At 45.2% G+C, this 25,346-nt stretch overlaps 1 protein-coding gene across 1 annotated transcript in view; it reads left to right on the top strand.

The window, feature by feature from the left end:
* LOC146183945 (nose resistant to fluoxetine protein 6-like) overlaps nucleotides 1-25,346 on the top strand; it is a 213,659-nt gene that overhangs the window by 104,708 nt on the left and 83,605 nt on the right. The window contains exon 3 of the mRNA XM_084608773.1: nucleotides 19,369-19,586. Coding sequence (XP_084464899.1) covers nucleotides 19,369-19,586 — 218 coding nt within the window. The remainder of the gene's footprint in view (nucleotides 1-19,368; nucleotides 19,587-25,346) is intronic.

Genomic DNA, 25,346 nt, shown 5'->3' with positions numbered 1-25,346 from the left:
AACTTCCATCCCTGCACGCTGGATCCATACCACTACCGTACTTTCATCTTAAAGTGCTTTAAGTGGTGCCGCCAAAATTTTGCACTGTGTTAGGTTCCCACTGACAGATTTTGCCGATATTTGCCTGAAGACTTACCTTGAAGGCCTAGACTAGCACTGAGAGTAAGGTTTGCTAGTTCAAATACTTTTAGCTCAACCAATTAAGATAAATCGCCGGTAATTTTTTTATTGTGCACATTCGCGTCAGCGAAACTGAACCTATAGATAGCTTGACGCTGAGCAATATGCTGGGACAGATTTTCGAAACGGAAGCAGTCGTCTGCCCTGCCAAATGCCAGAAGATGGTTTTAATTGAATGCATATCGTTCGGTAACCGCACCGCTGGCTAAGTAGCTTGAGAACAACACTCTCATTGGAGACATGCAGGCTTTGTTCCCCAGTGCCGCCCGTTGGCTACTGTGGTCTTTCTTTTCTTTTTTAGGGGGTGTAAGTACTCCCTGGCCTGGTGCTCGGTACCTTTGGAACGAAGAAAAGCATTCTTCTTACAGCATTTCAAGCGAAATAAAAATATGCCTGACTTTCTCGCAACCACTTCGTTTGGTTTGGTTTAATTGGTTGGGTTTAACATCCTAAAGTGACTCGGGCTGCAAAGGGTGCTGTAGAGGAGGGCTCCGGCAAATTCTACCACCTGGGCTACTTTCACATGCACTGACATCGCACAGTATACGAGCACATGGGCGTTTTGCGTTTCTCCCCAGCGTGCGAGATTGATCCCGCGTCGTTGGGTACAGCTGTTGAGCCTACGTAATCACTGAGCAACCACCGCACTGGGGCATGAGTTTGATCTAAAGCATAAAATCGAAGTGAAGCATTGAATGAATAGACCGATCGCACGGTCAATTTGCCGCATTCCACTTCGGAAGCGCTGGTACCCTGGAGGGCAGCCGCGTCGTCATGGTGCGTCGGTAAACTTGCATTGCCACACGATGTTTATTTGCATAAATGGCGGTTTTAAGAGCAGGCTCATTATAAGGACTTCATGTGCTCTTACAGATTCAAGAGGAAGAAAAAGCAGAGAAGTTTTCGTTTTCGCGAAAGGAAAAATGCTCCTTCAAAACACTGTGCAAGCTGGTTAATGGGGGCAGCTAATAAAATTCTCTTCAGCGCATATAGTGTCTTGTCCCTTTTGATCAGTCTACATGCGCAAATGGTGAATTTTGAAGTTATCCTAGTCTGAAACGCCAATTCGCTTGTTGTTAATCTCTATGAAGCCGGTGGTAAAATGGCCAACAAAGAGGCGGTCATTTATCCTTCCCGCTGCTACCCCACGACGTCTTTACAGCGATTTCTGCCCGATGTAAAGTTGTGGGGTGAAACACTGTGGGAATTTATTTTCGTGTTCAGAAGTCCATAAAGGGAGAGCACGCTTGATGCACGTATTCACTGCTCGTGCCTTATTGTGCTATAGTAGCGATACTGCTTTTTCTATTTTATTCTATGAGAAAGCGTGGCTATAATAAAGGCCCATAAATATTGAACAGAATAATTTGGTTGCATATTTCCCTCTGATCTTACGTAATATTGTCATAGCATTACTACGTTTATGTTGCGATTTTGTAATGCACGCCTTAATCAGTATCTCCCATAGCGAAGAAATACTCAGCTGGTATTTACCCATCAGTAAAATGTACTCACGCCAGTGCTGAAAACGTTAAACAGTCGGAAGAAGCAATCGCTTCGAGAGCTGCTTTGTAAGTACAGAATACATATTATTCTTTAAAAAAATCGTATTGGAATAATTTCTTCAAAAATGATGTTATTATTCGCAAAGCTAAAATCCATTCAACTTAATTTAGATCACTGAAAACATCCCCGATTTGCTCCTCATTTCATGATTTTACACATCATGCAGGCATCTGTGACCACTCTTGTTAAGAAAACGGCATAGCTCGCTATTTTTACTCAGCTTTCTTTCTGGTAAGCGCAAGCACTTTGTGAATATATTTATATCTTTGTCTGGATAACAACAACTGTCTGACTACTGTTAACGAACTACGACTGTTGAAAAGAAAAGACAAATAACGTTTGGTGGCCCATGAAGTTAACGATACAGAGATACCGTGAAAACTATCAGGCCCAAGATGAGGTGCAAAATATACAATCAATGCCCAAGGACATTCGAAGAGGTGCATCGTTTGTGTGGCAATCTTTTTCAGGAAAATGAGTGAAAGTAACGTTGCAGTACTTTCTTATTGTTACTTGAAGCAAATTTAACACGAAGGTTGGAAACACAGCGTCGAAACCACGCCCACCCCATTCCATGCAACAACTGCAAAGGCCCACAGTCCCGCACCTGCTACGACCAGCACTGCATGCGCCCCTCGAATTACCGTATATGCCTCTGTTTCCACCCGCCTAGGTGGCGCCGTGATTACGGCGCTCGACTACTGCTCCCAAGGATGCGTGATCGAATCTCGGCCTCGGCGGCAGCTTTTCGATGCCGGTGAAAAGCAAGGTGCCCGTATGCTGTGCGATGTCAGTGTACGTTAAAGAACCCCAGGTGGTCGAAATTTCCGGATTCCTTCACTACGGCATCTTTCATAGTCTGAGTCGCCTTGGGGCGTCAAGCTCCACGCATCAAGCCTCTGTTTCCTTTACCTGAACGGAATAAAAGACACGACATAAAGTTACTTCGAATGCATGGTTCAAATGCCAATCAAGGTGGAAAGTAAAGTTGAGGCTGTCGTGCAGACGACGTCGCGGAGGAGTACAACCGAGATGGAGCTCGGCTGCTTCCGAAAAACGCGCAAATTCGCAGTGGGCTCTGTGAAACCTGTATATTGTTCTTTTTTTCAGGGCACAAACATTGTGCATATTGGCTAAGCTGTACTTATAGCAGAAAAGACATATCAGTATGGTATGGTAATATATGCAATGATATGGTACTCTACAGTATTGTACGATAGAGTAGGCGTGGTGCGGTATGGTATGGTATGGTATGGTATGGTATGGTATGGTATGGTATGGTATGGTATGGTATGGTATGGTATGGTATGGTATGGTATGGTATGGTATGGTATGGTATGGTATGGTATGGTATGGTATGGTATGCAACTTAAAGTATACTTGGCAGGAATTGTCTGGGAATTAATTAATTCGCTCCGAGATGTTTCCTGTGTGCACATCTAGGCTATAATACGATAAAGTGTTCCAGTTTTGTTTGTTTTTTTCAATGGCAATGACATTATCCTGGACCAAATGAGCACGGTTCATTTGAATGCTTCTGTAAAATAGACATCACGGCATGCTCTTTTCAGTTTTGTGCCTGCTTTTCGTACCGAGGAGTAAAAAAAAATTAAAACAAGAAAATGTCGCGGTAGAAGATTTGTTAGCTGCGGGGAAAAGATTCATTGCTAGCGCAGAGACCTTGCTTTCAGAGATAGGAGTCGGTTGTTTGGTGCTCCAGCCACAATCCTAAAATGAGCCTGAGGCACAGCCTTATTTCCTTCAAACAGCGTTATGAACCATTTTCGGCAAACGCTTTCTTCGTCCACATTTTGTTTCCTTTTAGGCAGAGAAATGCAAAATGGTCCTTTTTGTCACCTATAGGTCAAGCATCATACAACAAAACAAATGTGGCGTAAGGATCAGCTTTCGCAGAACTTATATTCCTTTAAAATACTGGCGGGAAAGTGAGTTGTCGCTGTCATCGCAGTGTATTTGACAAGAGCGAAGCAGCTGAAAGCATTTGCGAACTCTAGAAACTAGGGGGGCCCGAAAAAATAAAAAGAAGAATGTAGCGCAGTGACTCGCTGAGGCATAATGCCAGGGCGCCCAGAACTGGACTATTCAAAATAAGAAATTGTTACATAGCGCAATGTGTTCAATCAATTTTCTGAAAAAAAAAAAAAAAAAAAAAAAAAAAAGGCTTGTTGTATTCGTCGCCTTTCTTCGTTTGCTTTCAAGCCGATCACAACCACTTATATGATACAGCAGGCATTAGTAGATACTAATCTAAATTTCGCATTGGTATTTTCTTTTTTCGCTTTCTACAAATGCTTCGCGCCACTCGTAGTAGCGCGCTGAGTATGTGCTCTCCAGGAATTAGCCTCCGTTCAAAGAAAACAAATATATATCTTTTAGTATGTTTTACGTGCTATACAGCTCCCCTGAAGCCTTTTCAAATGTGTATTTATATTCATCGTCCAGCTCACCCAGATTAACTAAGCTTCATTATACATTTGCGTTACGGTCATTGACCTTGTTGTTTTTTTTTTTTTTCACCCTTTTTTTTGAGATGCAATATACTACACTGTTCTCTTTCACTCGAAAAAAAAGAGCTTCGTAAACCAGTTTTTCTGGCGCTTATAGCGATAGTATCTTTTTAAAAATGATTGACGTTCACACATTCAATAATCATTACCGCAGAATGTTTACACGTCCCTTCTAGGTTTCGCCAAAAATGTCAAAAGGTATCTCATTATTTACGTAATTCAGTTAATTGCATGATTAGAGGTCACAACAGTCGGGTAAATCAATCGCTCTTGCATCCATCAGCCCGACGGTGACCATGTCTCGAGCGGCGTCGGGACACCACTCTGATTATCTCCCTACCCCCCCCCCCCCCCTTTTTTTTTTCTTTTATTCGATCCCCTTTGCCCCTCTAGAAGGGTTGGCGTCCAACATGCTGACCGCTGCTCTGGCAGCGCTCGCTCTCGACGTCGCCTTCTCTGGCTGCTGCAGCGCCCTCGTAGCAGCAGTGCGTGACGCTCTTCCCTCGCGCGCGCCTTAATTGGGCCCGATCTGGGCGCTTAACACGTGTCTGAAGCACGGTTACTTAGCGGCCGGCACTTCGTCCAGTATTGCCAAAGCGCGCGAAACAACAATGACGCCCGGGTGACGGAGCGACGACGTCGTATATAATTGCCAGTACGAAATCCTGAGGCTTCGCGGCACGCCGACGCTCGCAGCCATCTGATCTCGCATCTGGTCGGATGTAAATAAATGCATGGCTGACCTTGGACAGGGGCGCCCTGCACAAGGAAGGACTCCGCTTCGCGCGCACTACGCTGGCGGCGAAGAAAAAGGAAGAAGAAAATGAGCGCGGCGCTGAAGGCGGAAGGAACAGGCCAGGGATTTCTGCCTAGCAGAACACACGCTCGGCTTGTATTCACCGCGTTTCCTGCATCGGTTCATTTGAATGCCGCTTGGCACGCACGCGGTACGACCTGCTGCGCTCGTACGTGGTTTGAATCGGCGAAGCGGCCAGCGTTGCAGTGTATAGTACGGCAGCGGCACGCTGCGAGCAATTTGAGTGCTGTAATTCCCTGTTTGTAGCCTCTCGCGACAACCGAACCGGAAATTTTCTCTTATAGTCAATCTAAGCTCTATCTGTGAGTCACTACACACCCAACAGCCTATTGGAAGTAAATGCGTGGTTGAGATCGTCTTTAAAGCTCGATGCAGGTACAGCTTTATTCCAAGTAATAATTAGCATTTCGTTCAGCTACGCATCAAAATCAGGGATGGTGACCACAGCTGAGTGAAGATGGCATCTGTGCTCCGGATGAACCGACAACGCAAGGTTCAACACGAGACACTGTGAGACAGGGAGAAGACTGTGAAAAGAAGCCATTTCTCCGTTTTGTGAATTCCCAAGTCAGGAACAAGAACAGTGGATGCCCTCTGCAACGCTTGGTTTCCTTCCTGACGGAAGCAAACCCGCCATAAATTTTCATAATTGCTGACTTGCAGATCTCGTGCATTCTGACCTTCAGTTGTTTGCTACTGCCCCTTGTCAACATGTCGCAGTTTTCAGTCCGCTGGATGCTCTACTTGAAGTTATGTGGACCTCCTCGAATCCTGCTTGTTTGTACACAGTACATCTGTCCTTTTTCACTCATGTCGATGTTGTCATTCCTTCAATAACCACCGATCCCAAACACCCTGGATGGCATATGGGCAGCCCCAGGAAGCAGAACAGGCATTTTAACTTTTCACCGCCTTTGAGCGGTCACCGCCTTTCCTCCTCAAAACGCAGATTAGCACTCCAACTGCTCTTGGCTAAAACTTCGATTTTTTTTTTTCTATTCAAAGCCTTCCTTCCTCTCTGGCGATTGCAAGTTTTTTTCTCTTTGCTTTCGCGCTTGAGTTGCGCGGCGCGTCTCCTCTTTTCATGGCCACGCACGTGCGTGTGGGGCAAATCTACGTCTCAGTAACTTTGCCCACTCGAGCGTACCTATTCCGTGCTGAAGCCGATAGATGCTAATCTGAGCATGCATGCCGTGCGATGCTGCGGTGACACGCGTACTTTCTGTCGAAGCAATAGCAGCACGAGAACGAATCGCGGACAGCACACACATATGCTTCTCGGAATTTCACACCGCTTTGAGAGGTCGCTTCATCCCATTAAATAAATACAATGTCTGCCTCTGCGAGAAGTGACCTAGCAGAAAAAGCGCACTCGCACTCGCACGCACGCACGCACGCACATACACACACACGCACACACACACACACACACACACACACACACACACACACACACACGAACTCTCTATGTAGCTCTACTGCTACCATTCGCCAAAATATTCATCGGCGCCCCGCCGCTGTGGTTCGCCGGTTAAGGCGCTCGACTACTCGGCCCAAGGACGCCGGATCGAATCCCGGCCGCGGCGACCCTTTTTCCGTGGAGGCGAAAAGTAAGGCGCCCGTATGCTTTGTTATGCCAGTGTACGCTAAAAAAACCCCAAGTAGTCGAAATTTCCGGAACCCTGCACTACGGCATCTATCACAGCCGGAGTTGCTTTCAGACGTTAAACGCTATAAACTAAACCAAACCAGCGTTCATCTGCTCAATAAGTTAGGTACTCCGCATGCATCAGTTTAATCTGCGCCTCTCAAAAGCTGCTCCGCAAAAAACGTAACCGTGACCGGGCTTATAACTTACGCCAGAACAAGCAGATCTCCTTCCCATGCACGAGAACACTGTGCTGTTGCCGATTTTTTTCTTTCTAGACTTTTTTATTCAAAGCAGCGCAAGCAGATAACTACGTACAATGCATCAGCGCCCCAATAGAGTGCTGGTGTTATTAAAACTTCCTCGGACGTGCAGAGTCATCAAAAGGTTCAATTACTCAATGGGGTTGGGGGGTTCGCTTTGGGCTTATACACTTCATTAATAAACAAAACATTTTCAATAAAGTTGTCACGTTTCGAACGCACACTGGCATCTGTATGACGAACGGCCTTTCTTTCACTAGCTGTGAAGGACCAGGACCATAAACATATATTAAACGATTTACCTTCATCACTTTCAACCGGTATCGAATTTCATGCGGTGTTAGGAGAAGTTCTCTTTTTTTTTTCTTTTCTTTTTGTGTGTGGGCACGCTCTAGATTATCTAATAAAAGGTGGCTTCCCAGCAATCAATTAAGGCATGTTCAACTGTTTCAGGCTTTTTGCATTGCATAACAACCAGTTTGTCACCACGGTACGAAGATCCCTTTTTGCCAAGCAATGTCTTCACTGGAATGGTGTTAGAATGCAGCTGAAAAAAAAATGTTTTAACAGCAGACCTTACAGACATCCTTTTGACTTGTTGCAGTACATCCTTTCCTGGGCTTCTATAGTGCCCCACCCTCTGAACAGGTGCGCCCGGGCATCGTGGTGTCCACTATGTCGGCGTACAATATTTTTTTTTTGTTACAACAGGCCAAAAGTGCAATGAAAAACATTCGCACAGTATTCTAAATGACACATCAACTTCTCAATAATACCGAGTCAACTTATAACAGATGACACCGGATGTAGGTACAAGAAATCCAGTAGTGATTTCTTATACCTGAGTGCAGTAGGAAGGAATTCATTCATTTTGTTCACGCTGGAAGAAAAAGCGCGACAACAACCTTCTTTATAAACAAGAGAGACCAAGTCCTTCATCTCACGCTCTGCGAAACAAATTTGCGCAAGTAATTTGCTTTCAACTGGAATTCCAGACAAATACAGGAAACAAGTACACGATGCATCTTTAAAATACATGACATGAACATCATTTGCTTTATATATATATATGTGTGTGAATCAATGAATGAATGAATGAATGAATTCGTTCATTCATTCATTGATTACGAAAAAGCATTTGACTCAGTTGAAACCTCGGCGGTAATGCAGGCATTGCGAAATCAGGGGGTAGACGAGCCGTACGTGAAAGCGCTGGAAGATATATATAGTGGCTGCACAGCAACCATAGTTCTGCATAAAGAAAGTAACAAAATTCCCATAAAGAAAGGTGTTAGGCAAGGAGACACGATCTCCCCAGTACTATTCACAGCTTGTTTAGAGGACGTATTCAGAGACTTGGAATGGGAGCAGTTAGGGATAAGGGTAGATGGAGAATACCTCAGTAATCTGCGATTTGCTGATGACATTGACTTGCTAAGCAACTCGGGGGATGAATTGCAAATAATAATAGATGACCTAGATAGGAAAAGTAGAAAGTTAGGCTTGAAAATCAATATGCAGAAGACTAAGGTAATGTTCAACAGCCTCTGGAAGGAACAGCAGTTTACATTAGATAGCGAAATACTGGAAGTAGTAGGCGAATATGTCTACTTAGGACAGGTAGTAACCGCAGATCTGGACCATGAAAAGGAAATAACAAGAAGAATAAGATTGGGATGGAGCGCATTTGGCAAGCACTCGCAGATTATGACTAGCAGCTTACCGGTATCGCTCAAGAGGAAAGTATAAAACAGTTGCATCTTGCCTGTACTCACCTCTGGGGCTGAAACGTGGAGGCTAACCAAGAGAGTTCTACTTAAGTTGGGGACAACCCAGAGGGCTATGGAACGAAAAATGGTAGGGGTAACATTAAGAGATAGGAAGCGTGCAGAGTGGGTCAGAGAAATAACTCAAGTTACCGACATTCTAGTGGAAATTAAGAAGAAGAAATGGTCATGGGCAGGACATGTAGTGCGAAGAGATGATAACCGATGGTCGCTGAGGGTAACAAATTGGATTCCAAGAGAAGGAAAGCGTAGCAGGGGGCCGCAGAAAGTTAGGTGGGCGGATGAGATTAAGAAGTTCGTAGGGGTCAAGTGGATGCAGCTAGCTCAGAACTGGGTTAAGTGGAGAAATATGGGAGAGTCCTTCGCCCTGCAGTGGGTATAATCAGGCTGATAATGATTATATATATATATATATATATATATATATATATATATATATATATATATATATATATATAGTCAAGCCCAAGCCTTGGTAACCAGAAAAACATTGCAAGCTGCAGCCCTCTCAAAGACTGATAATCTGCGGTCTTGCCACACCTTTGTTTCATCTTTCATCACCTCAAGTTCGTTCGGTCCAGAACATCCCGGTACTGAAGGAGCACCCCTATTGCACGTAATGTAGTCCGCTGCATATACCGGCCAAACTTCCGGGTGTCACGTTCCATATTCCACTCCATATGGCACAACTTTCTTACCTCAAGTGTAGCGTCCGTAGAAATTGTGAATAGAAAGCGTTCTTTGCACTGGCACCAGAAAAAAATTGTTTTCACCGTAAATCAGACCGCCATCCCTTCGATCCCCAGGCTAACGCGCAAACAGCTACACTACGCCATACTCCTGAGAAACAGATCGGGATTCTCCTTGTCTAGCGTAAGGATGATAATAGCGATGACAATGACGATGCAGTTAGTGACAGCGATGATAGTATCCATGACAATAAGGCTGAAGTTGGTGATAAGGGTAATGGTGATAGTAGCGAAGTCAATGACGGTGCAGTTAACTAAAATAGGCCTTTAAAGTGGCATTCGCCATTTTCTTCTTAAGTATATTTAAGCCCAGTGCTTTCAATGTTCATCTGGGCTTCTGTGCACTTACAAATAGACTTTAGCAAGGCGAACAGCCTCGAGCACGCTTTCCTTGCCATCATGAAAGATCGCAACGTCGACTGCATAAGCCAGCATTTTATGGCATGCAGCTTAACACCATTTATGTTTGCATTTCTCGTGACTGTTATACAAAGCAGCTCGAGGTATACAGCAAAAAGCAAATGAAACATAAGAAACCTTGCCTTACTGATGAATTAACTGCATTCTGAATGATTATATGTGTATGATAACTGTATGATGATTGCCACAGGCAGTGTTCAAGACTATGCTATCGCCGCAGCCGATCACGCCTCGCCGGAAACTGATGAATGTCATCATAGGAAGACTGTTCAACACTATGCTGTCGCCGCAGAGGATCACGCCTCGCGTAAAAGTACAGCACGCCCTTGCGCTGTGCAGTAAGCATCGCAGTCTTCATCACGTTCCGACGGCAGGCCACTCTTGCGATGTATAGTAAACATCGTCATCCTCCTGAAGTTCCTTCTGCGCCACTCCTTCATTTAACCTAGGTAAATGGATCATACACGTACGCCATCTGGTCGAGTGCTAGCGATGTCCGCGAGCGTAGTGCCGGGCGAAGCCACCAGGCGACTTGGCGGAAACCACTCACGCTAAAGCCAGAGGAAAGACAGCCAGACAGGCTGCCCAGACCCCTCAACAACGAGAAGCCAGGCTTGGGCTAGCTCCGTTGCCCGAGCTTATCAAGCGAGGAAGCGTGCGAAGATTGAAGTGGCAGCAGCGACTGTGGCTGCGGCAGGCGGCTTGCGTTCATGAAACTCGGTCGAAGGATAGTTGAACCCCTGCATTTTTTCTTTCTTCATTGTCTTCCCTTACCGCCCATTCTTACGAGAGCATGTGGCACCAACTTGCCATACCTTTACGCAGCTCAGTGCCTATCGTTATTCCTGATCAACGTGAAGCAGCTGCTGGTGTGGCTTTGGTTGAGATGCGTGTTAAATGCGCGCCTTCTCAGTGAAGGGAAGTCAATGCAGGAAAACTTTCATGAGAACCCGAAGTTACGAACGGCAGTCCTCATCTTCTACATTACGTTTCACGTCACTTTAGAAGGACGCACAGCATAGCACTTCTCAAGCCCTCAATTAACTCGCCAGAGAAAAGAAACCGGACTAAAACTGATTTTATTTCCACGAGGCACTGTTTAGCTGACGAAATAGCAGAATAAATTTCACGCGATGTTCCTTCCTCCTACTCCTTTTTATGGCGTTAACTCTATTTCCTCAACAGCGCTTCGTCGACGGCATCCGCATCGCACCTGTCGCACCATATTCACAGGATTTCTTGTTAAAGTATGTAAGCACTAACCAGCGTGTCTAAACCATACTACAGATTAACTGTCGCCGCTGCAAGCGATTTGTATGCACTGCAGGTCACCATTGCAGTCCTTGGAAATCATGGATTATCCTCCGACTTTCTGGCTTTACGGAAAAAACGGAGCATGCATAAGAAAAATTATTTGCTGTCACACAACATCTTAACCCGGATAGCCATCTTGGTACTTTTAATCCAGGGATGCATTCAAGGGCTATACGCTTTCACCCGCCTTCATCCGAAAGTATTGTCTTTCCGGTGTCTGTGCAAGCCGTACTCAAGCAGCTACTGAAGTGCACAAGACGCTACTTAAACGAGGCTTCAAAATTCTCGTTTCATGTTTCTTGTAAGTGATATTCCGATATCGGCGATTTTACATCTTAAAACAACGCTGTTTTCATTCGTCACGTACAATAGCGGCGTTATGAATACGGATCTACACGGCATCACAAAAGGTATTGTTCTAGACACACACAACTGTAGCCGCTTGCCATTGGCTTTCATGAGATTAAAGATGCAGTAAATATAACTTCTCGGTGGACACCTCAAACGTGCCACGAGTGAAAGAAGGATGTGAGAATGAAATGAACTGGCCGACGATTATGATACTCGGTAATATGACGCGTTTGAATTTTGCGCTATATTAAGGCAAACAATTTTAAAGAGCGGTGTAGGTGTAGGTAGTTGTGGAGTCACTTTATCTTCTCTGTCTACTTGTTCTTAAAGTTACACTTCATTCCCACTCCTTAATTCTGATTAAGGAAGCCTAGCGGCCGAAGAAACGGTGGGATATATTTTCTACTTTTTTCACCAATGGCTGGTTCTGAAAGATTTTGAAGGAGGAGGTCTGTACAAGTGTTTCATGAAGTCATCACAGCGCGTGGGAGGACTTGCGAGGGAGAGGAACGCGATTTTTTCGCATATAACTGCTATGAAGTTCATGTTTGTTCTTATATCTAGATTGAAGTCCCCCATTATTAACCACTGCGTTGATATATTTGCTGCTGATGCGCGACGCACGAAGTGTACGAAGTGTTTGGTGAGCGGGGTGGGCGACAACTAGACAACCACTGCCCCCAAGCCGCTGCACAACCTTGCAGAACAAAGTTCACCAGCTTCATCGTAAGGGTTAAATAGTTCAATGGCTATCTACCTGCATAAGTGCATGCGGACAGACCTTCACGGATGTACAGTACTCACGGATTGAAATAGGACACTCGGAGCGCGTGGCCGTCGCTGCATGCAGCGCCGCCCGTGGATGCTCATGAAACCAAGGTGCTGCATTGTGCTATAGCGCGAGGGAGAGAACATCTAAGAAGCAGAACTGCTCCTTCCGGTCGCCAATAAGCCGGCCTGTTGTTTACCACACCGCCTTGCATGCAGCGACGCCACGCGCTCCGAGTGTCCTATTTCAATCCGTGAGTACTGTACATAGCCACTCCCGTCGCTCTGTTGTGGCCTCTGCGTACGTCTCATCAGTATTGGTAGTTCATTTAGAGGGACACCTTAACGCTATCGCGTTAAGGGGTTCCTAAGAATTCCTGCACTGCCGTTCACGAAACTGTTCGAGATGGTAAGGTCGTGTATGACCGTGAAAAGCTGCCAGAAGTCAAACCGAACATTGTGTCCGAATTTACATTTGTCATTTACAATAGGGGTGGCTACACTTAAAGATTAGCCTTTAAAGCTTCGCCTTAAAGTGTGGTATGCGATAGCATTAAGGGCCCCTTAGAATCGCAACGCTGCCCTTCGTGAGACTGTCCTAGACGTCTGTATTCTGGATGACCAAAGCGGGATGTGAGAGGCTCAGCGTAATCTTGCGCCTCAGGATGGTCAGTTCCACCTGTGATAGGGTGGCCTTGTGGGCTGCCCTCTGCACACCGGTTACGCCGATACCGCTCAAACCAGGAACGGGAGCGCAAAAGCTGTGCTCTAAAAAGAAAGATGGTATGGTATGGTATGGTATGGTATGGTATGGTATGGTATGGTATGGTATGGTATGGTATGGTATGGTATGGTATGGTATGGTATGGTATGGTATGGTATGGTATGGTATGGTATACGGGGTTTAACGTCCCAAAGTAGCACCGACTATGCAGGGCGCTGCAGAGGAGGGCTCCGGTAATTTGGACACACTAGGATTTTTTATGACACATAGGCGCCCTGCGTTCCGCCTCCGTCGAAAGGCGACCGTCGCGTCCTCCGGATTATCTATTGAACATCCTAACCACTCAGCCAACGAGGAGGGGCAAAAAAGACAAGAAGGAGGTAATTCGGAAAAATTTGGACCTTAAACAGCAAGCAGGTGGCTTTTGCGTTTCGCACCTACCAGAACAGTGCCGTCGCGGCTGGGTTCGATTGCAGTACTGCGACTCTGCAGCAAAGCTCAATAACCACTGACTCACCGCCGCAGATACATTACTGCCGAGTATCGCGCTACAGATATACGGCGGGCCGTTCCTGGACCAAACTGTGTGTGGGTAACGGCGGCGCGCGGGTGCGGTAACGCAACCTCGCCATGCTTAAAGCGTCTATTGTGCCTATGCCAACGCTGTCGTCTTCGTTTCTTTCACTACCAACTTTACCCCTTGCGTCATGGCACTATTCTATGGCCAGTCGCTGCCTCTTGTCCGCGCTACACCAGTCCAGCACCACACTTGATGCGCTCATTGCGAGCACGGGCTCAGTGCCGGCTCTGCTACTTGTTACAACTTCCCCAGGTTTCACTACCGCTCGAGATGAAAGGACCCTCTTGACTCGCTTCGGAAAATTTCACTCGAAAACTGTGTTACTATGACCCTAAAACAACATACACGGAGCTCTAAGGGGAGGAGGGGGGTGTAGTCTGATGTAGCACGAGTAACGCCGGTACAGTTTGACGCTGTAGCGTTAAAGGGCAAGTTTGTGTTTCCTCGCGTTATTTCTTTGCTATTACTTTAATAAGGCTGTTAATGATGACATCCATTCTAACTTCTTAAAAATACTCAGCACGTCTCCGCGTCATACGCATGACTGCTGTTCGTGTAATAGCTTCGTACAAGTAGCATACCCAGAGGTTAGTAAGTGGGGACGTCGTTTCATCTTTATATCAGGCAACGAAGAAACACCTCTTATGTGGCCTCTGAAATGGTGCTTTAGGGAATAATCTAATGCAAGAAATTCATAGAGATGGCCTTTGTGAGTGTGTGAGCCAAATTTGAAAGCTTTGCGTGGAGCCTATAATTTACAAATAGTTTTTAAAAATTGCTTCTGGCAACCGCTGGCAACCGACTGGGGCTACACATCCCTGCGCGCAAGCCTCCCCGATGATGTCATCGCGGCTTGTTTGATGCGCCAATTCATTGGACGCTCGCAAATGACACAGGCGAAGTGGGGCGTGGTAGACCGCCCGCGCGACTTGTTCTCTTCATTTTTCCTTGCGCGCTGGCGAGCGCGGAGTTGAGATGAGAGAGAGGGAAAATGATTTTCGATCGGCGACTTGATCGGTGCTAATGAAGCTAGCTTAATACTTTTTGCGTAGCGGAAAGCACTGATGAGATACCTATTGCTCGTGAGCGTTTTCTAATTTTAATCAATACTTTTCATGGGCCTCTTAACAACCTTCCCATTTCATTGCCTAGTGCATCGTCCAAAATCGAAGAACATGACTTTTATTATGAATTAATGAATTTCTTGACTCAAACCGTTTTCTTTTTTCATCACTTTCAGCCCGGGTTTCGTAAGGGCTTATCCTGCGAAACACAACTGGCCACTTTCCTTCATACTCTGAATATGAATCTCGAGTATAACGTTCTGACTAACGCATTCGTTATGGACGTCGCTAGGGATTTTGAAGAAGTACCTCGCAAACACTTCCTACTAAATATTTCCCATTTAAATTTCCACCTTCTTTATAAGCATAGTTAAAAGAATTTTTAGCACACTGCTCCCAGTTCGTGAATGTCTATAACCAAGCTTCTAATTCCCTTCCAGTAACATCAGGCGCTCCTGTCTCTGGTTCGTCCCTTTTTGTTTTTGATATAAACATGTTACCCACGCGTTTCCTCTAACATCCCCATGTTTTCCAATACCTGCGTTGTCCATCGCATGGATACTAACACGTCTGAAGCTCTCTCTCGAAAACCACCTTTACTATGTATTAAACTGGTTTAGCCAATGGCACATAACTAACCCCCCCCCCCGACAAATGCAAGCATATGTCACTTCGGGTGTAGGTAAAAACGTCCGCGGAAACAACGTCCCGGTAAGTTCGATTCGGCCCCGGAAAAACGTCCCCTGACTCCTAAGACAAAAGGTCCCCAAAACGAAAAGTTTTCCAGAGAATACAACCTTCCAAAATTCACTTGGCAAATAAATGAAGAGTTCATAGCATTCTGTGCTGACTTTGAACATATATGTAATTATTCTATAGGGGCTGGATGCCTGATGAGTAGTCTTGAGTAACCGCTAACAATAGATAGCGCTGCTGAAACACCCTCGCAGATCTTTAAGCGACGAGGGTCAGCAGTTCCGGTGACCATGGTCTGCATATCGATGGTGATAGGGAAATTAGGATGACCACTCTCAACCACCATTCCCAGCATCCGCCTTAGAAGCTGGTGGTCAGCGCGCAAACAAGACAAATACGAGGCCGCTGCCGGAGTACCAGGTCATAACACGATCATGCAGGGCAGGTCAAGGCATGAAAGAGCACACTACTACTACAAGTCGACACTTCGATCAGTGGCGCGTTGAAGCTCAGGTATGCATATACTCAGATCCGGATGCGCACTTGCCCTTGGTCACTCTTTTCCGCTGACATCGTCCTTTTTTTTTCCTTTTTTTTTTTGTGAACGCCCCGCATGAACATGTATCATTGAAACTCACCATGTAGAATCATAGTCTACGTCTTTATAGCAAAATGAGGAGCTACAGCTCGTGTAACGAGAAAGCATGTCGAAAAACAAACAAAAAAATCAAAACAGGTTCAAGCTAAAATTATAAAAGGAGATGCAAGGTCAAAAAACAAACAGGCGCGTCGTCTTTAGTGTCCTCTTGCTAGTTCATCGTGTAAAATATCGCTTGCGGCTGTTTTTCCCACTGTGTTTGGTCAAACACCTTTTTTCGAAGCTACTCATCTCTTAGAAGCGGAGCTCCAGGCCAGGCGAAAAATTCATGTTTCGATACATATGACTTCACCCGTTTAGGGACATTTTTTTTCCTACTTAGCAAAAAGCGGCTTTTTTTTCCGGGTATGTTTGTTCTGGGGAAGTTTTGCCGGGGACATTTCATCCGGGGACTTTTTTTCTGGGGACATTTTTTTGCGGTGACGTTTTTATCGGAACCCATGTTACTTCACTGCGAACGCAACTCTGTTTCTTCCCTTACTTAATCCGAGGCATCGCGGTTTAATTTGTTTATTATTACTGATACCTAGTCGTGAGCTTGTGTGAAGGTCCAACCTGGAATGAGCATGTCACAAACATACTCTCATCATGTAGCAGAGCCCTTGGTTTTTTAAAAACGGCACTTGCTCCACGCGCCACCAAAAGCAAAACGTTTTATATACAAGTCCCTGGCATAAAATGTCCCCAGTTTATCCGATAACGTCTGTTCAGTCATCTCAAAAGTCGAGCCATTTCACTATTCGGGCTATTCGTAGAATGACAGTATATCATCTTCAAAGTGAAGTACAGTCTCACAAGTCTTCCTTGTCGTCGTCGTCGAATCGCCAGTAAGTGCTTGTCCCGCAGTTTGTTTGTTTGTTTTTTTTTTTTCACAGTTCACTATATATTCCGCCCTACATCAGCCCTCCAGCACGTATCTCATTCCACATTGGTCATCGCCTGCAAATTCCGCCTCCACGTGTTCACACTGCAATGCTTGCTGCTTCACTTTTTCCTCTCTCAGCAATACACTGCAACGGCCTTCCACACCACATCGGCATATTTAACCGATAATATTTTTTGCATATGGGATTGTTTATAAATGTATGCAGCCCTCACGCAATACCCCCAAATCGGGGCTCTATAATAAAATTATGTGATGCGATGCGATGTGATGAAACGTTCCTGCGCATTATTACCCAAGTGCAGCTTTGAATCATTTATTGTGCTTGTTTTCATTCTTGCTTTCCTCGACGAGTTGAAAGGATCGAGGTGATGCCGTGTGTTGTCAAAGCTTTTTGGTTTAATCTCCAGCCTCTGGTGGACGTTTATCAGGGAAAGCTAAAAATAATCGTAGCACCGTGCGGTTCGCGGCTAGTGCCAACGCAGCCGAAGTGGGAAGCGCTTTGGACGCCTTTACCGCTCTTCTATCCGCCGGACTCATGCTTACCAATCAAGCCCAAAACCTGATTCTGAGATGCGGATTTATAGACATGCCGCTTTTACTCTAGGCGATGCAGGTGCAATTTTAGGCAAAACGTCCAAGAAAAGGGCTTAAGTTCTCCGCGAATCCACTGTATTCAAAGTGTTTCGAGTGCACTGAGAACCAGTTACATGGCAGCCGTTTGACGAGACAGCGTTGAAGGCCTCGCTACTTACAAAATCCGGTGTCGGCGCTGTCGGCGTTGTGAGAGAAAGATCACAAGCATGGCGTTGGCAGGTGGTAGCGGGCAGCTAACATGGCCGAGCGCTCATTATTCGATGGTTGATGCGACTTAACAAGAACTATCGATATGAGAAAGTTGGGAGGAGCTGCCAACTCGGGTTGCTCATATTTGAGGTGGGAAGGTGGAATACGAATCAACCTTATTGTGCTCTTGGATGCCCAGTCAGGGTCTTAGGCCCCGAAGGCAAGTTTTTACGGCTTGGTTAAAGTGGAGCATTTGATGCCCCGCTTTCACCATTAAATGCCCCTTTTAGCCTTTTTTAAAGGGATAAATTAATAAATGAGTTTTTTATGACGAAAGTTTTTCTGGAACAGTTATCATGAAAACAACCAAATACCATATGAAAATAGTCTTGATATGATGTAGAGTATGTCCAACCATCCACTTCAGGCATAAATACAGCATCAATTAAAGCACGATCGTGCTTCGATCGTGCTGCGCAATCTGCGCAATGAATTTTGGCATGCCCAGCTAGCCGGCTGTAATATAATCTGGCGCTCCTCGGCCTTTTTTCTGTTTTTTTTTTTCCTGAGTAAGGCTCGCTGCACTTCTTTCGTGCTTGTGGTGGGAACAAGCAATGGAGGCGAAACCTCGTCCTCTTCGCTGTTCTAACCGCTTCCAAGCTCAAAGTCTTTGTCGTCAGAACCACCGCAGTTGTCCTCGGTCCTATTGTTTCGCTTGTCCGCTCAAACAAAAATCTATCACCGAGGTTTCCTCTAGGATCAGGCATTTTCGTTATCCTACGCAAAAAAAAAAAAACATAAATCATGGCATTCAGCTTTAGCGTGATATTCGTGTACGTAACCCTAAATTACTGGCGTAAAAACGCACCACTGCAGCAATAACAATACATGCATCATTATTTTCGAAAGCAAATGAAAACTTATACCACTCCTTTTTCTCTGAACTTTGCTGCATTTGAAAAATAGGTAAGGTCACTTATCAGGAATCTTATTGTAGTTCACGCAGCTTCAGAAACGGGAAAAAAGGGACGAAGTGTGAACAAAAAGTGAAGAAAGCAAAATCGAATTTATTCAAGACGCCATATTTCCTTAAGTGCAGAATAATGCACTGAATGTTTTTCTTAAAGCCTCAGTGAGGGAGCCCTGCCACAAATGCAGTATTGCGTTTTGATTGTTTTAAAAAGCAAGCACGTAAGGTGGGACTTCTGTCCCACGATCTATCATACGGTTAACTTTAACCCTTTAATATAACATTAACCGCTTTAACCCTAAACTCTATCGCGGCATATTCACAGTGGCGGAGTTTAAGCGTCCCGCATAATTATTTAGCCACACATGCATCCGCTTTCTTAGTTTTCTATACTTATTCAGTGATTTCAAATACGCCTGAAGTATTCAAAAACGCGCCTGGTATATGAAATAGATTATACGTAGCCCAGTGATGTGAAACGACCGCAAGAGTGCTTTTTGTTTGCTTCTTGAAAATACTGCTTTGCACATTACATTTTGCGCCGCGCGTATCAGTCCATAGCCTGTGACGACCAACTGTTCCGTTATGCCCCCTTGCTTCCATGTGGCAACCGCAGTGCTGGACTCCATCGGGCGCCCGCCGTCGGGCATCCTGGACGTGACCATGTCGGACTACGGTGACTACGACCAGTGTCTCGAGGTGGTGTCGCTGACGCGCTCCGGAGACGAGGACTTTCGTGGCCAGCACTGTAACATCCAAGTTGAGCACCCACACATCCCCGCTCTAACTAAGCACGCCATCGCACGCCTGCCCCAGATCCTCAAGGAGGACTCGGTGAGTGAGCGCCTCAGTCCCAAAGGGATCAGAGGCAGCGCATTCTCTTTCGCTGATTGTAACCAGTGATGATAGGGGCCATTGCACCCTCAACTTGGCATTCTCCGGTGCCGTTTACACATAAACTAAATTTAAACACATGTAAGACGTGCACATCACAAAAAACATTCATGTGCATACTCAGTTGGCATAATGAGGCGCGCGATAATGCGCTTTGAGGCCCACTTTTACGGCTTTTCTAAACTCCTGACGAATAGAGTGGCAAAATCTGAAAAACGAGCATCGGCTTGCGAAAATAAAGGACGTTAGGAAGACCCACATCCGCAACATGTCGTACTGCGGACGCGTTACAGAAACACGGATGGTCGGCCTCTTCAATTCCTCTGGTGCAGATGTCGAAGCATAGCAGTAACGCCTCCCTTGTGACGAAAATAAAGGTTGTTATTTACACCGATTGATTACACGCTTTTCTAAATAAGTGGGGCAGGGTTATTTTCGGACACGTACCCTCTCTTGATGTGAACAAAATTTGCAAATACTAATGCTAAGAAATCCGCCGGAGACGCCAATTTTCACTTTTTAAATGTTGCGTAAGAGAACGCATTCATAGTTAACCTTCGTACTGTTCACTGTGCATTGCCTTTTTATTTCTGCTTCGGCGTGGTGACTCGATGGTTAGGGCGCTTGACTGTTAAAGCTAAGGACTCCAGGACAAATCCCGGCCACCGCGGCCTGTTTTTCAATGAAAGGCGCTCCTGTACTGTGCGATAGCACTGCATAGGTAATCGAAACCATCTGCGGCCCTCCACTACGTCGGCCATCATAGCCTGAGTTGCTTTGGGACTTTATATCCTATAAATAAAAAAAATGTAAACACTACTTTCGTATTTCATTTAGGTCAGAAAGTTTTTTTTTCAGTTACTTATCTTCTGTTTGTGTGCATGTGGCATAACATAATATAGAGCTTTAGCATAGCGCGATCCGCGATGCCTTACTGTGATCTGCCGCCGCGCGATTCACATTGCGCATGCTCAGATCACCTTGAAGGCGCTAGATGGCGCCACATGCTGGAAGTCGGCACACAGCTGCCGCATCGGGACCATCGCGCACGCACTGGCCGCGCGCGATAGCGGGCCACATTGACAGATCACAGATCATGGTACGCTAAAACACTCTGTTAGAGAAATTTAGTATTGCGTGATCCGAGATGCGGCACCGTGACCCTCTATCATGCGCGGACGATGCGTAGGAGCTGATTGGTCCCGACGCGGTAGGTCTATGTGTCAATTTCCAGAATGTAGCGCCATCTATCGGGGTGAAGGGGATTTGAGCATGCGCAGTGGAACGCGCCGTGGCAGATCGCGGTAAACGAAACTCTCTAAAACTAGAGAGTTTTAGTTTACCGTGATCTGCCAGCGCGCGTTCCACTGCGCATGTCCAGATTCCTTTGACACCAATAGATGGTGCCAAATACTGGATGTCGGCACATAGACATGCCGCGCCGGGACCAATCAGCTTGTGCGCCCTGCCCACGCGTGGTTGAGGGTCGCGGTGGCGGATCGCGGATCACGGTAAACTAAAACTATCTATTGTCACCGGGGATACCGTTTGTAACTTATGAGAAAGAATTCTACGCTGGATGCAGTGAGGCGCCAGTGCATGATTACCAGTGCAACCTTGGTAGCACTGGTAATCATGGAGGAAGTAAATCCCTGCGCTCTCTTTCTACAAAGCTTTCGAGAGGTGATGACAACATACTGTAGAAACGGTACCAAGCATAAGTTATTATGCAAAGTCTTTACTGCTGATCAACACAAATAAAATGTTATTTTACTTCGGTGTTGCTAATACTTGGCCATAGAAATGACTACAAATCACTGCAAACTTGGCTAGTCCTACGCCCTTTTGCAAGGCATTATATGTAGCGAGTGCATTGCGTTATTACAGTTAACAGAAATATACAGAGGAAGAAAAAAACATTCCATTTGACGAGCAGCAAGGCATTAGATTACAAACATTGTACGGTAACACTGATCATGTAAGAAAAATATGCGAAAAAATGAACCACTGACACAAGATTATAATGCAGGCGACATCAACAGGGCAGACAATTTGTGCACAGCATTGACACCCGTAGCTGCGCACTTTTGAGACCTGTCAATACGCCTTCAGTGTAAGGTAATGAATATACGCTTTTGCGCTGAGACAGGAAACATCTGACCATTAGGTCGCGATATAACTAAGTGGATCCTGCTAGGAAACGTTTCCAAATTGCTACGGGCAGTTTTACAAAACTTTGGCTTAAAGTACTTAAGCACAATGAAGCGCACTGAAGATGTAGATATATGTCGCAGGCTTTCCTTCGACGAGTGTAAGGATTAAGCACTTTAAGCCAAAGTTTTGTAAAACTGCCCGTAGCAATTTGGAAACGTTTCCGTATCCTTACACTCGTCGAAGGAAAGCCTGCGACATATATCTACATCTTCAGTGCGCTTCATTGTGCCCAAGTACTTTAAGCCAAAATTTTGTAAAACTGCCCGTAGCAATTTGGAAACGTTTCCTAGCAGGATCCACTTAGTTATATCGCGACCTAATGGTCAGATGTTTCCTGTCTCAGCGCAAAAGCGTATATTCATTACCTTACACTGAAGGCGTATTGACAGGTCTCAAAAGTGCGCAGCTACGGGTGTCAATGCTGTGCACAAATTGTCTGCCCTGTTGATGTCGCCTGCATTATAATCTTGTGTCAGTGGTTCATTTTTTCGCATATTTTTCTTACATGATCAGTGTTACCGTACAATGTTTGTAATCTAATGCCTTGCTGCTCGTCAAATGGAATGTTTTTTTTTTCCTCTGTATATTTCTGTTAACTGTAATAACGCAATGCACTCGCTACATATAATGCCTTGCAAAAGGGCGTAGGACTAGCCAAGTTTGCAGTGATTTGTAGTCATTTCTATGGCCAAGTATTAGCAACACCGAAGTAAAATAACATTTTATTTGTGTTGATCAGCAGTAAAGACTTTGTTGTAAAGCTGAGCATGTCAGAATGCCATGTCCTCTTACACGTAAAACCGACAGTAATGGCATTTTGGAAAATGTAAAACTGATGTTTTTATCACAGACCGCTTCAAGCGCTAACACAAATAGGTGCCTAAACTGGAAGTTATCAAGTTCGCTATCAAATGTTAGTCTTCCAGTTCTTTAGTTGAGATGGTTTCCGTTTTCTGACGGCCGACACGTGGTACCGAAAAGAGCGCCGGTAATTTCAAAGACTGCATTTTTTTCCCGCCCATGCCACAGAAACTAGTAGGTTTTCATGCAGCGCGGAGTTGGCTCAATAGGCAAATAAATTTAGGAGACCACATATAAAGCAGAATTGCAATATACGCTTGCGAAAGCAATTCGTGGTATATTTGAAATGACACTGTGGGAGGTATACTGGCCACTAAATGAAGCATTTGTTTACTTCGTGAATAGAGGCAACAATTTACGAAGCAAACTCTACCAGTATCAAACACGTCGTCGTGAAACTTCGTTCCCTGAAATGAGCCAATATGTCGGAATGTTCTGCTCTCGTATTCTTGTCGTTCGCCTGTAGAAACGTTTTGAGTCTTGCACTCTTTGAGACGCGGTGCCCGTTTCCTTTTCAGACTGAAAAAGTGGAGGTGATGCGTAGTGAAGTATGAAGCTTTTCATCTAGACCAGTAGGCATTAATAACCACCGTTTGCCCCAGGCATGACTAATAGCCTGCACTGCATGAAGGCTTACGAATGTCCTCTGGTGCACGAATGGCTAACCTATTGATTGTCATAATTCCGCCTTTATGTGCATCTTACATAGGTTGAAAAAAAGAGATTGATGTGCCCTGTTCGTGCGCTAATGTTGTCATTATCCTTCTGGTGCCGCCATGCGTGTTGCTGACGGCCTCATTTTGTTCTGAGCGGTGATGTTGTTGACGGTATGAGCCTTTCCCCTGATTTACAATGTCATATTAGAGACATTTATTATAGCATACACAAACAAACGCAGAGAAAAAGCGCATCCCAAAAATATCGTGATGCACACTGCGTATGCGCTAAACGATAGCCGAGAATGAGATAATCATAATAATAATTGGTTCACATGACCGGAAAGGCACAGTATCTGTCACCCTTGTTTCTGTGAACACCTCAACCGCACCGTAAAAGAAGGGAGGAAAGTACGATGGGGAAATAGAGTTGGCAAGATGGTGGCGTCCAGGTCGTCCGCTTCAGTGTGAAGTTGTCTTCGTTAGCGTGATTTTGGGCGCGCTCATGTCTATAAATGGCACACGGAGCTTTCGCTTTGTCTCATGTAACCTTCATCATAAACAGTAATTTATACGTTCTGCTTTTATTTATTTCTTTTTCATTTTACTCTGCGGCTGAGTACTCCCTAAGGTTGTCTAATGTCGTTGTTTTGTTGGCATGGCAAAACCATGAAGTAGATTGCCTTGGCTTGACTGCTTATACTCTCATTAGTGGGAATAAAAGTTGTGAATGGTACGCGCCATAATGACAATACAAACCTTTACGCAAAGTGAAATTTGTAGTTTGTAATGCGTATTGTGTTATCCTCTTGTTTGAAAACTAGATGTCGCCACTGCAACTTGCGTTCGTGTTTTCGTACGGTCAACTAAAAGCGCCGATGCGACACACGGAGTCACGTCCGGTAATTTGCTGGCGTTTATCGTACGAAAGAGTCCATACGCTACACTAAATGTCTCTATTGATTTCCGTACTGTGGTTCTCGCGGCTTTTTTTCACTGACGCGGTAGCTCACGGGTAAGGCATTCCAATGACAATGAATCCTCAGCTTCGATTCCTCTCCCGCTAAACTGTCTCCATTTAGACGATGTGGCCTCGTCATGACCCTTCAAGTAGAGTTCCTATAGTGACGATTTGCATCAGCTAGGTGCTTCGCCGATTCGAAGGTTGCAGTATATCGTTATTTGCAAGAGTGGAAATCGTTATTTCGTTATTCGTTTCTTGTTTCTTATCGTTATTCGTTATTTGTTTCTACTAGGACTTCCGCTTGTATATCTGAGGGAGACTTCTCGATCTCGCTCGTCACTGGCAATCGAAACTGACAGCCAATTATAGATTATCTGATCATTAGTCAGTATTTTCGTCCGGACTAATAAACCTAATGGAAGTTATGCTTTTCCGATAGGCACTTCTGTAACAGCTTGCAGCATAAAGCTTATTACATAACGGAAGAACAATTAGAATCATTATTAGGCAAAAATGAGATTTGCCTATTTTTTGAGCTTTCAGCCATTGCCCCTGAGCATTCACCCCTGATTTCACGCACTCCTACATTCCTCCCCTGATGGCGCGGTTAAGGCGTCTGCAGAAAATGAAGCAGGCATCACTAAGTATTTAGGGGAATCCCCCAAAGCAAGCACGTTCCAAATAGTCACTAGCACCGATCTAGGGCTACGAAATGGAAATGCAAACAGATCTCAGGAAACATTGGAGTTTAAGAAAACTTTCCTCCCTATTTAGAATGCGTAATTAATCGCTTACATTAAATCATCTAATACGCTGGGCTGACACCTCTACCGCTTCTATTGTTTGCAAAGGCAGAAGTGCGGGCTAGTTGGTTGTTCATGAATGCAAAACCGCGCAGATGAGCGGACGACAAGGACGATGACTCATAGCACATACGCTGCGCTGAATAGTTTGGAAAGTCGGGCTACTTGGAGGTTGTTCATGAAACCATGCACCGCTGACTTC

Source organism: Amblyomma maculatum, chromosome 7 (assembly GCF_055883805.1).
Source record: "Amblyomma maculatum isolate TAMU_Amacu chromosome 7, ASM5588380v1, whole genome shotgun sequence".
Classification (NCBI taxonomy): domain Eukaryota; kingdom Metazoa; phylum Arthropoda; class Arachnida; order Ixodida; family Ixodidae; genus Amblyomma; species Amblyomma maculatum.
Note: the sequence above shows the minus strand (reverse complement) of the source record. Positions and strands in the feature narration are given on the sequence as shown.